The following is a 12,359-nucleotide window of genomic DNA, read 5'->3' as shown; positions in this document are numbered from 1 at the left end:
CAAGATGGAGGCGCGTGGAGGGGCGGGGGGTTGGGGTGGGGTGTCTGGGAGAGGCGGGAAGGCCTGGCCTCCTCCCCAATCCCGGCCTTCCCTCCACAGGCAAACCTCCCAAGCTCTATGGAGGGGCTCTGGGAGCCCTGGGATACCAAGGTGAGTAGAGATTCAGCCCCTGGAAGTGGGCGGGGGGTGGGAGGGTGGGAGGGTGGGTGTCGGGCAGAGGCAGAGTGATGGGACCCATCAGCCTGGGAGAGAGGGCAGCACCTCAGACGAGGCCTGGCAGGGAGTGGGGAAGCTGGGGCAGAGCTGGACACCTTACCCACCCGTTCTTCTACCTGCGACACAGACACGCAGAGCTGAGAGTGGGCCCAGGACCCTCCAGGCTCATCCAGGCCAGGCCTGGCAGCCCCTCCCTCCCTGGTACCCACACCCGCCCCTGCAGGGAGGAGCCGAGAGAAAGAGAAGGGATGAGGAGGAGGGAGGGGCTGGGAGGGGCAGAGAAGGAGAGAGAGAATGGAGGCGACAACAAAGGGAGCCCTGGAGTCAGGGGGTCAGAGGGGTGGACCCGGCAGGGTGGGCAGAGGCGGCCCAGAGCCACACCCTTGCTCCAAGATGCAGATGTGCCTCTGGCAGTGTGTGTGTGGGGGGTCTGATCACCACCCCCCAGGCATCTCCCAACGATGCCCAAAAGAGACCCAGAGAAGCCCCAGCTCCGCCCCTGTGCCCAGCTCAGGCTGCGGATCCCCTTCCCCCCGCCACCTGCTTCCCGCTGAGCAGATGAGACAGCCCAGGCCAGGGCAGGGAGAGGCAGAGGCAAGAGCAGCCTGACCTCGTCCAGGGCACCCAGCTCTCAGTCAGGCACCAGCTGGTGCCTGTGGTCCTGTCACACAAGCTTTCTTTTTGTTGGCTTTCTTTCCCAACAAACACCCTGGATGAGCTTCACAGAGAGAGAGAAAGATGGCGCTCGCTGCCACCAGGTGGCAGTAATGAGCCACATCGAGCTCCCCCAAGGGTAGGCGCTACCCCAGGCCCTACTACCAGACTTCGGTGCCTTGATGATTTGAAATAAGGTTAACCAATCAGACCCTCCGCACGAGAGGGCAGGAGTCCTGCTACCACCCCCCTGCCCAGTGGGAGTTTGTACAGCGGAAGAGTTCAGAGAGTGGCCTGGGGTCGTGTCCAGGCTTCCCGTGGCTTCTTGGAGCCTCTGTTCCCTGCTGTGATGATGTGGGTGCTAAGAACAGCTTGGAGTTGGGGGGAGTCGGCAAGGGCTTGAGAAGCAACCAAGACTGACCCTGTGTGTGCCTCCCCGCACCCAGCTGGGGCCTGCCTGGGGAAAGCCTGTGGCCGGAAGAGAAAGTGAGCTTCCCAGGACCCCTGACTCACGACCTCATCAACGTTGGTGCTACTGCTTGGTGGAGAATGTAAACCCTTTGTGACCCCCCCCCATCCCATGCCCCCTCCTAAGTTCCCACCCCAGGAGGGAACAGGGCAGGCAGGGTGGCCTTGGAAATCCACAGGGCAAGGAAACAAGAGAGTGGTGGCCAAGTGGGCCTCTGGAAGCCCCCTGCTTCAGAGGCGAGGGGTGGGTGGGCTTGGCCCCTGCCCCCACCCCCTTCCCACCCAGGAGCTCCCCCTCCACACACTCCATCTCCAAGGGAACTTGGTGCTACGTACTGGTGCTCTCATTCTTCCTGCGGGGAGGGAGGAGGGAAGGGCAGCCCCTTAGGGAACCCCTTCCCTGGGGCTCCTCTGAAGATGGTGCAGACACTTCCTGGGCAGTCTCACCTCCCCCTGCCCACCAGGACCCCCCTCTGGTTGCGGTCCAGTTGGTACCCAAGCATCGAAACCCTCAAGCTGGATTCGGTCACACGATCTCTTGGCCCCCTTGGCCCACTCTCCCCTACCAGTCGCTATTCCCCATGTCTGGGGCACCTTCAGGTCGGAAGATTCCCCCCATTGGGAATAGCCCTCTTGCTCTTGTGGAATTCATCCGCCCATCTGCCCATCCGTCCATCCGTCCATCCGTCCTGGCCCCCATTTGGCTGCCCGGCACCGCTAGCTGGCTGGGCGCCCCTACCATCAACTCGATTAACCTGTCACGGCAGCCTGTGCCCTGCCTCTGCCCCACCACACACACCCCTACGTAGGGGCCCTGAGCCCAGGTTGTGAGGGGCTGTGCCGACTGGGGCAGCAGGAATCTCCCCCCAAAACTGGGTCTCCCCCCACGCAGTACTGTATCCCCGGTCCCCCCCCTGGAGCCACTGTACTTCAGAGCATTTCCCCCCCTGCCCCGCCCATCTCTTTGTGTCTCGCTGTGATAGATCAATAAATATTTTATTTTTTGTCCTGGATATTTGGGGATTATTTTTGATTGTTGATGTTCTCCTTTGGTTTTATTTTTGTGGTTTATGGGGAAAAAAAAACTTTTTTTTTTTTTTTTTCTGATCTGGGGAGCTACATCCCCAGTAGAAGATTCATTTTAATCACTTTGGTATAACTCTGAGTGAAACACACATTTTTTTTTTTTAAATAAGAAAAGAGAATTAACTGCTTCAGAAAAGACTAATAAATGAAAACCTTTTAAAGGAAACTATGTCTTGGCCTCCTTTGTAATCCCTCATCTGCCTTCAGCTCCTGGTCCGGGTAGGGAACAGGGTTCGGCCTTGGGGAACCTGTTCAAAATGTATTTAGGGGGCTGCCAATCGCCTGCCATTGGCTTCTGGTGAATTGATCCGTCTCCTAGTTCAGCGTGTCCTTTAATAATGATAATCCCTTTGTAGGGGAAGCAGAGCAGCCAGCCCTACACATGCCCACCCACAGTGGGTCTCATTCCTCTGAGGATGTGGGTTCACCCACCCAGACACTCCTTCCCCAGCCCTCACCCCTTAGGTCCAAATCCTTGGCCTCTAGATGCTGAGAGTACAGATGGAGGAAACAAAAATGACCCTTCTGTCCAGACCAAACCCTTGGCCTTGGTGAACAGCCTTGCAGAGAGAAAAGAAATGGCCCAGGGCTTCCCTGGGGGCGCAGTGGTTGAGAATCTGCCTGCCAATGCAGGGGACACAGGTTCGAGCCCTGGTCTGGGAAGATCCCACATGCCGCGGAGCAACTAGGCCCGTGAGACACAACTACTGAGCCTGCGTGTCTGGAGCTTGTGCTCCGCAACAAGAGAGGCCGCGATAGTGAGAGGCCCGCTCACCGCAATGAAGAGTGGCCCCCCTTGCCGCAACTGGAGAAAGCCCTCGCACAGAAACTGAGACCCAACACAGCCATAAATAAATAAATAAATAAATAAATTTAAAAAAAAAGAAATGGCCCAACCTCAGAAAAACAGATGAATGTTTCCCTCTAAACATCCCCTCTAAGGAAGACTCACTGTCACACATGGCCACTAGGGCACCACTTTACTTCTTTACAAAACATAACAAATGACATCCTGCAGGTGGCAACAGGAGGCTCAGTACTACCCTTGGATGCACCAATTCCCCAGGGTCGTCCCCCTCCCCTCAGGGCTACAAATCCACAGAGCGTGGGGATGTGCCCCCCTGGAGCCCACAACTCCCTTCTAGAGCACACTCTTGGGTACCAGATTCTGGAATTTCCTCCGCAGACCACCAACTCCACTTCCAGGGCCCACATGGCCTCATGTGTGCATCCGTCCCCCTGAGAGCGAACCCCATGGCCAGTGGGCACTCGTGGAGGCCAGAAGGATGGCGAGGGAGCTGTTTGTCGGGAGTGTGGGTGCAGTCTGCCGTGCAGACGGCAGCAGACGGCAGTATGGGTATCCGTGCGCCTGCGCACAAGGACCCTGTGGAAAGAGCAAGGGGGTGGGGCGATGCTCAGGGACAGCTTCCCAGAGGACAGCAGAGCACAGGAAGCAATCTACCAGGCAGAGAATAGAGCAGAGAGTAGGGAGGGTCAGGCCTTTCAAGCAGGAAGGGCAGCCCTGTGATGGTTCCGACTGCCTGGTGGGAGGGAGCAGAGCCGAGCAAAGGCGAAGGATGGATCAGAAGCGGGTAGGGGGTAGGTTAAAGGAGACCACGGGGTGGGGGGCTGCTGTGACAGTCAGTGAGGAGTGACAGCCTGCCCAAGAGTAGTGGCAAACCAGATTCATTCGTTCGTTCACTTGTTCAGCAAAAAGATCCCTTGCTCATCCTGGGAAACCCCTCAGCCACAGGCAAATTGGGATAGTTGGTCACCCTCCCTTCCAGAGACATCTATTCATCATGCACCAACATATACACATACTAGTTGCATTACTCAGCATTTTGGTGTTATTTTAATCAAAACTATGTTTCAAAGATCATTCCTTATCAGCTGTATATTCATTTAACAAATACTTATGGAGTTACCTACCATGCACTAGGTACCGTTTTAGAAGCTGAATATACAGTAGTAAACAAAATGGGCAAAAATTCCTTTCCTCATGGAGTTAACATACCATATCTGTTGTATTTATTTAATCACTTTGCTATTATGACCAATGCTGTCCTGGACATTTGTGTGTACGTATCTTTCCTACATGTCAGTGTGAGTTGGTCTATAGCAGCACCGTCCACAGAACTTTCTGTGATGATGGAAATGTCCTCTATCTGCTGTGTCCAGTGTGTAACCACTAGCTACGTGGGCTCTTGAGCTCTAAAAATATGACTAGTGAGACTAAGGAATTGAATTTTTAATTTTGTTTTTTAATTTAAATTTTTAAGTGTAAATAGCCACAGTATTGGATGATACAGGTCTATGGGAGAAAGTCCTGAAAATAGAAAAGATAAATCAAAAAACAAAAAAGATCCCTTGCTCATCCCTCTGCAGCTCTCCAGCCTCTGAAAGTTGGCCAGCCCCAGCATTCAGCCCTGGCGCCTCCCTGCTTCGATTTCTCATAATTCATGGCTTTAAATACCACGTATGCGTTGGCAGTTCCCAAACTGACACCTCCAGCGCAGACCTCTCCCCTGAACCCTGGACTTGCACGTTCAAGGTCAGTTCTTAACATCTCCACCTGGAAGTCTCATAATCCTGCGTAGCATGGGTCCGCCCACCCCCGCCAAAACCTGCTCTCCTCCCCACCTTCCCCATCTCAGTAAACAGCAGCTCCAGTGGTTCAGGCCAGCAGATTTGGAGACTTCTTCTCCTCCCACGGCCCACACTAGATTCACCAGCAAATCCTGGGTCACTGCCTTCAGAAGATAACCAGAGTTCAACCACCCCTCCCAACCCCATGCCCTGGTCCACCAGCAGTTCTTGCCCGGGTGACTGACACAGCTTCCAGACACGGCTCCCTGATTCTGCCCTGGCTCCCCTTCAGCCTTCTCTCCACACAGCAGCCAAAACAATCCTTTTAAAACATAAGTCAGCTCAGGTCACACATCTGCTCAAAATCCTGCTGTGGCTCCCGTCTCATTCGGGGCCCAAGCCAGAGACCTTTCAATGGTCGAGGAGCTCCTACCTGAGTTGGACCAGGTGTTCTGACCAGCTGTTTGACCAGCATCCTGCTACTCGGCCCCCTGCCAGGCCGTGTGGTTACACAGCCCTCTTCCCTTCCCTGCAGGCAACAGGCCACCCCTCTGCAGCCTCCACGTCTGCTGTCTCTCCTGCCCAGAAAGCTCTTCCCTCCGTTATCAGCGTGCTTGGCACCCTCACCTCTTTCAGGTCTTGATTCAAATGTCACCTTCTCAGAAAGTCCTTCCCTGACCCCCTTTCTAAACCTGCAAACTATAGGGAGTTCCCTGGCGGTCCAGTGGTTAGGATTCCGAGCTTTCACTGCAAAGGACGTGGGTTCAATCCCTGGTCAGGAAATTAGGATCTTGCAAGCCGGGCAGTGCGGCCAAAAATAATAATAATAATTAAATAAAATTGCAAACCATACCTTCCTCCCCCACTTGGGAGACCAGTGACTTGGCCCTGCCTTCTCTTTCTCCAAAGCACCCATCACCAGTACCCATCATGTCACCACATAGCACAGCATACTTTGCGTCTTTGTTTATTGTCTGACTCTCCCCACCAGAATGCAACTCCCTAAGGATAGACATTGTTTTGAGATCAAAATAGTTTAAACTCCCTGCTTTCATTAGTTACACACTCTGGTAGAGAGGTGGTAATGGTAAGCAAACGTGCTAGGCTGATAATAGCTTCAAAGATCTCCAGGTCCTAATCCCTGAAACCTTGTAAATATTACTGTTATTAGTCTGCTCAGGCTGTCATAGCAAATTGCCACAGGCTGGGTGGCAGAAATTTATTTTCTCACAGTTCTGGAGGCTGGAAGTCCAAGATCAAGGTGTCCACAGGGTTGGTTTCTCCTGAGGCCTCTCTCCTTGGCGTGTAGGTGGCTGTCTTCTCCCTGTGCCCCTCTGTGCATATAAGTCTCTTACTCTCCTCTCCTTATAAGGATGCCAGTCATAGTGGATTAAGGCCCATTCTGATGACCTGTTTTAACCTAATTGCCTCTTTAAAGATTCTATCTCCAAATACAGTGACATTCTGAAGTTGTTGGGGGTTGGGACTTCGACATATGAATTTTAGGGGGGGGATGCAATTTAGCCCCTAACAGTTACCTTATATGGAGAAAGAGTCTTTGCAGATGTGATTAAGTTAAGGATCTTGAGATGGGGAGATTATCCTGCTGGGCCCTAAATGCTATCACAAGTATCCTTAAAAGAAGCTGGAAGAATTGTATGCCAACAAATTGAATAACCTAAAGAAATGAATCAATTCCTAAAAACACACAACCTGCCAAGACTGAATTGTGAAAAAATGGAAAATCTGAAGAGACCAATGACAAGAAAGGAGAATGAATCAGTAATCAATCCTCCCAACAAAGAAAAGTCAAGACCAGATGGTTTCCACTGGTGAATTCTACCAAATATTTAAAGATGAATTTATACCAATTCTCCTGAAACTCTTCCAAAAGATTGAGGAGGAGAAACAGTTCCAAGTTCATTCCAAGAGGCCAGCGTTACCCTGATACCAAAGCCAGACAAAGACACTACAAGAAGAGGGCTTCCCTGGTGGTGCAGTGGTTAAGAATCCGCCTGCCAATGCAGGGGACACGGGTTCGAGCCCTGGTCTGGGAAGATCCCACATGCCGCGGAGCACTAAGCCTGTGCGCCACAACTACTGAGCCCACATGCCTAGAGCCTGTGCTCCGTAACAAGAGAAGCCACCGCAATGAGAAGCCTGTGCACTGCAACGAAGGTAGCCCCTGCTTGCCACAACTAGAGAAAGCCCGTGTGCGGCAACGAAGACCCAACGCAGCCAAAAATAAAATAAATTAATTAAAGAAAAAAAAATCAAGACACTACAAAAAGAGAAAACTACAGAGAAATGACACTATTAAGATGGCAGAATAGGAGGTCTTCAGCCCATATCCTCCCACAAACTATCCTAAAATTCATGTAGGACCCCAAATAACAAAAACAATCTTGAACAGGAAGAATAAAGCTGGAGGCATCATACTTCCTGATTTCAAAATATATTACAAAGCTACAGTAATAAAGAGAGAGAAAGAGAGACCAATGGAACAGAATAGAGAGCCCAGAAGTAAATCCATGCATTTACGATCAACAGATTTTCAACAAGTGTACCAAAAACACACAATGGGGTAAGGATAGTCTCTTCGATAAATGGTGCTGGTAAAACTGAATATCCAGATGCAGAAGAAGGAAACTGAACACTTATCTCACACCATAACACAAAAATCGACTCAAAATGGATTAAAGACAAACATAAGACCTGAAACTGTAAAACTACTAGAAGAAAGCATAGGTAAAAAGCTTCTTGACATTGGTCTGGGCAAGGATTTTTTGCATATGACTCCAGGATCACAGATGACAAAAGTGAAAATGGACAAATGGGACAGCATCAAACTAAAAAGTTTCCACAGAGCAAAGGAAACCATCAACAGAGTGAAGAGACCACCTATGAAATGGGAGAAAATCTTTTCAGACCATACATTTGATAACAGGTTAATATCCAAAACATATCTGGAACTCAGGAAACTCAACATTTAAAAAAGAAAAAGAACTAATTTGAAAATAAGCAAAGAACTTGAGCAGACCTTTCTCAGGAGAGCACATATAAAGGGCCAATAAGTATATGAAAAGGTGCTTAGCATCACCAATCACCAGGTCATGCAAGTACAAATCAAAACCACAATGAGATATCACCCCCTACCTGTTTAAATGGCTATTATCAAAAAAAAAAAAAAAAAGATAAGCGTTGGAGAAGATGGGGAGAAAAGGGAACCCTTGTATACTGCTAGTGGGAATGTAAGTTGGAACAACCGTCATGGAAAACAGTGTGGAGGTTCCTCAAAAAAATTAAAATAGAGCTATCATATGATCCAGCAATTCCACTTCTGGTATATAACCGAAGGAAATGAAATCACTATCTTGAAGAGATATTTGCACTCTCATGTTTATTGCAGCATTATCCACAATAGCCAAGCTGTGGAAACAACCTACGTATCCAACAACAGATGAATGAATAAAGAAAATGTGTTGTATATCTACAGTGGAATATTATTCAGCCTTATAAAGGAAGGAAATCCTAAATAAATAAATAAATACAGGAAGGAAGGAAGGAAGGAAATCCTGCCACATGCTACAACATGGATGAACCTAGGGGACGTTATGCTAACTGAAGTAAGCCAGTCACAGACAAATACTGTGTGATCCCACTTATATGAAGCATCTAAAGTAGTCAAATTCATGGAAACAGAAAGTAGAATGGTGGTCACCAGGGCCTGGGGGAGGGGAAGAAGGGAGTTTGTTTAATGGGTACAGAGCTTCAGATTTGCAAGATGAAAAATTTTTGGACTCTGTAATGACCTATATGGGAAATGAATGTTTAAAAAAAAGTGGATAATGTACATGTATAAATGATTCACTGTGCTGTATGCCTGAAACTAATACAACACTGTAAATCAACTATATTCCATATAAAGAAAGAACGAAAGAAAAGATTAAAAAAAAAAGTTTTGGAGATCTGTTTCACAACAGTGTGAATATACAGTTTACCCTTGAACAACGCTGGTTTGAACCGGGAGAGTTCACTTATATGCGGATTTTTTTTCAATAAATATAACACCTGTATTTTCATTTTACAGGTCTTTAACTAAGTGTGGGGAAAAGTTTGTGTGCGATTAGAGATCATAATATGTAGAATCAAAAGAACAGCGGGTTGAGTCCTGATTCTCTCCAAACAGTTTCAGCTTCCTGGCCTTGGGTGAGTCATTTATCAATTCCTTTGTTTTTGAGGCAGAGATAGCAGCGTTCAGATTTTCCACTGTGTGTGTATGTGTGTGTGTATGTGTGTGTGTGTGTGTGTGTGTGTGTGTGTTTGTTGAGGGCAGCGGCGGGGGGGGGGGGGGTGTTGGTGCCTCTAACCCCTGAATCATTCAAAGGTCAACTGTACTTAACACTATTGAAACGTACACTTAAAAATGGTTAAGATGATAAGTTTATATTATCTGTTTTGATGACACAGTTTTAAAAAGAAAAGTAGCCGGAAGGGGGAAGGAACTGATTTCTCCTCTAGAGACTCCGGAAGGAATGCAGCCCTTGTTTTTAGCCCAAAGCCACTGAGTTAGGACTTCTGGCCTCCAAAACTGTGAGCAAAATAATTTGTGACCACAGCCACAGGAAACGAATACAGTGAATAAATGATTAATTCTAACGTCAGGTGAATCAGTGCTATGAGGATTAAAAGCCAGGGAAGGAGACGGAGAGTGAGAAAGAATGTTAAGTTAGCTGGGATGGTTGGGGACACCTAACCTCAGGTCAAAGGCCCTGTGATGAACACATGCTTGGGAAGTTAGAAGAGCAGAGAGGTGCACCGTAGTTAACTAGAAAGGAGAGAAGAAATATGGCCAAAGAAGTAGCCAGGGACTAGGTCCCATAAAGCTTGCAGTAAGGGCTTTGGGTTTGAAAGCAAGGAAATGTCACACTTTGACCCTTCAGAGGCTCTGGAGGGTCACAGGGGTGCATGACTCAGGGGCCGTCATACTGTACACCCAGCTAGACCAGGGAGGAGAGAGGAGTGGAGGGAGAAGTGGTGGAATTCTAGATCTGCTTTGTACAGGGAGCCAATAGGATCTGCCAATAGGATTTGCTGATGGATCAATCAAGTGCAAGGAAAAGGAATAGGGAGAGAGAAGTCGAGGATGCCTTCAAATTTTGGCTGAGCCACTAAAGGACGGGGATGTCATTTACTGAGATGAGAAACACTGGGGGAGGAGCAGATCCAGGCACAAGTTAAGAGCTCTGATCCGGATGCATTAAGTTTGAGGTGCCCGTTTGTCATCCAAGTGGAGATGCCAAGTAGATATTTGGGTTCTTGCATCCGCAGCTCAAGGAGAGGGCATGGGAGTCAACGAGCCACGTGTCTGGGTGATGTCACGCAGAGTGGGCAAGGAGGGGGCAGGCCGCATCTGACAGCAGGGATCCCATGATGTCAGCTCTCTTTTCCTCCCTAGGCTAGGACAGTTCAGGCTCTGGCCCCTGCCCTGGGTCACAGTCTTGGGCTAATCCAGTGAGTATCCCCACGGAGCCTCTTGTCACCAGCCTGTGTTCAGCCAGGCATCAATTTGGCAATTTGGACAAATCCTAACCATTGACCTGGAGTGAGTCTTTCCCGAAGGGCTCTGGACCCCTCATCTAGAAAACTTGTATCACGAACCCCATCAGTAAAATATTGTTGAGCAAATATCACATATATTTGCCACTTGGATGGCAGACAGGCACCTAAAACTTAACACATCCAAGCCAGAGCTCTTAATTTGCACCCAAATTAATATTTGTTCCCCAACACACACATAGACACATTCACTTATAAATTACATACATAATTGACTATATAAATAATAAAAAATGTTCATCACATAACAATGCAAAAGCAGAGTTTAAGAAGAATGTTCGAAAGATGAAATGAACAACAGTTGAATGCTTTTATTTATTAAAAGTACAAAATTGCTTTTTTGCTTTCAGTTAAAAAAAGACTTAATAATAACTTGGATGAGCAATGTGACCGAATATGTCAGATCTGATGAGTTGGTCCTTGGTTTCACCGGGAAACGTGGCTGACAAGGAGCTCCAACAAGAGAGGGAAGTGCCAGCTCTGTCTTTTCGCTCGTCTTGCAGTATCAGCATCATCTTCAATCTGCTGTCTTTTCAAGACTCTTTTGCAGCCACAAGTCTACTCTGTAAGGGTTAGCTGTGTTATAAAACTGGGTGATATCCTCTAGCTAACCAGGCACAGGCCCACGGCCTCTCTAGGTCCACCCAGTATCCCCCTGCACCCTGCACTGGGGCCCTCTCCCAAGCCCCTTCACCCAGGGGTGCTAACTGCTGCCACCTCCTGAGGCCGTGAGTGTCCTCATGGGTTTCCCTTAATGCTGCCCAGTCCGTTGTAAAATCCCCTTTATTAAACTCTCCTCAGTAATCCCTGCTGAGTGCTTCTCGGTTTCCTACCAGGACCCTGCCTGACATATACCCTATAGTAAAGCAACAAACAAGCAAAAAACGTTGCTGTCCAGCCTCCGAGGACCTCCACACCTCCTTGGGATACTTTACTATAAGTGCTTTAGGGTCATCCGACCAGCAGACAGAATGAGGGCACCAGCATCAATCTGAATATTAAGAAAGGAGGGAAGGAGGGAGGGAGGAAAAGAAAGGAGAGATGGAGGGAGGAAGGAAGAAAGAAAAATTATATTTTGTTCCCTCCCGCAGGTAATTGTTTTGCACCCAGGGGTGAATGCCCCACCTTGTAGGCCACTGGACCCAAGCCCTGACTAGAGAAAAATCTATACAAACTTGATGGCTGGAGCGGGAGTGTGGGCAGTTCTGTCCCTTGTTCACTGGGTGAACTTAAGCATGTGGCTCAACCTCTCCCCGCATAGGCTCCCAGGCTGTAGGACGACGAAGTGGGCGGTGGGCCTCGCGGAGATAGGATTCTTCACGTGTCGGCAGGGTGCTCCACGCTTCCAGTGCTGGACTGAGCACCTGTGCGTCGGGGACCACCCAATTCCTCTGGCCACTTCCCTCAGCCAAAACCCCATTCAGCCGTGCCTCCTCCGGAAGGCTGGGCAGGGCGGCGCTGGCTCCAGGTCTCCAGCACTGGGAGGAGCAAATCCCTGAGCATGGCTGTCACAGTCTCCCCCAGGGGCTGCTCCTTCAGCGCCCTGCCTAGCTGGTGAGAGCCTGAGACGTGGGCCATCGCCTTCCCCCCCAGACCCTGCTGGGGCCTGCCCTCCCCGCAGGGCTCAGAGAGGGAGAGGACCTGGCCGGCGCCCCTGCCCAAGGCAACCACTATGGTCCTCAGGGTCCACAACGTCTCCTCCGGGTCGGGTCTCGGTTCTTGGCCCC

General features: G+C 49.5%; 1 protein-coding gene across 9 annotated transcripts in view; it reads left to right on the top strand.

The window, feature by feature from the left end:
* ELN (elastin) overlaps positions 1 to 2,351 on the top strand; it is a 32,734-nt gene extending 30,383 nt beyond the window's left edge. For all 9 annotated transcript variants that reach the window (XM_082429786.1, XM_082429784.1, XM_082429783.1 and 6 more), the window contains 2 exons: positions 100 to 150; positions 1,317 to 2,351. In XM_082429786.1, coding sequence (XP_082285912.1) covers positions 100 to 150; positions 1,317 to 1,360 — 95 coding nt within the window. In that variant the 3' untranslated portion in view covers positions 1,361 to 2,351. The remainder of the gene's footprint in view (positions 1 to 99; positions 151 to 1,316) is intronic.
* Positions 2,352 to 12,359: the final 10,008 nt, after the last annotated feature.

This window comes from Balaenoptera physalus (assembly GCF_965194825.1).
Source record: "Balaenoptera physalus genome assembly, chromosome: 16".
In the NCBI taxonomy this organism is placed as follows: Eukaryota; Metazoa; Chordata; class Mammalia; order Artiodactyla; family Balaenopteridae; genus Balaenoptera; species Balaenoptera physalus.
Note: the sequence above shows the minus strand (reverse complement) of the source record. Positions and strands in the feature narration are given on the sequence as shown.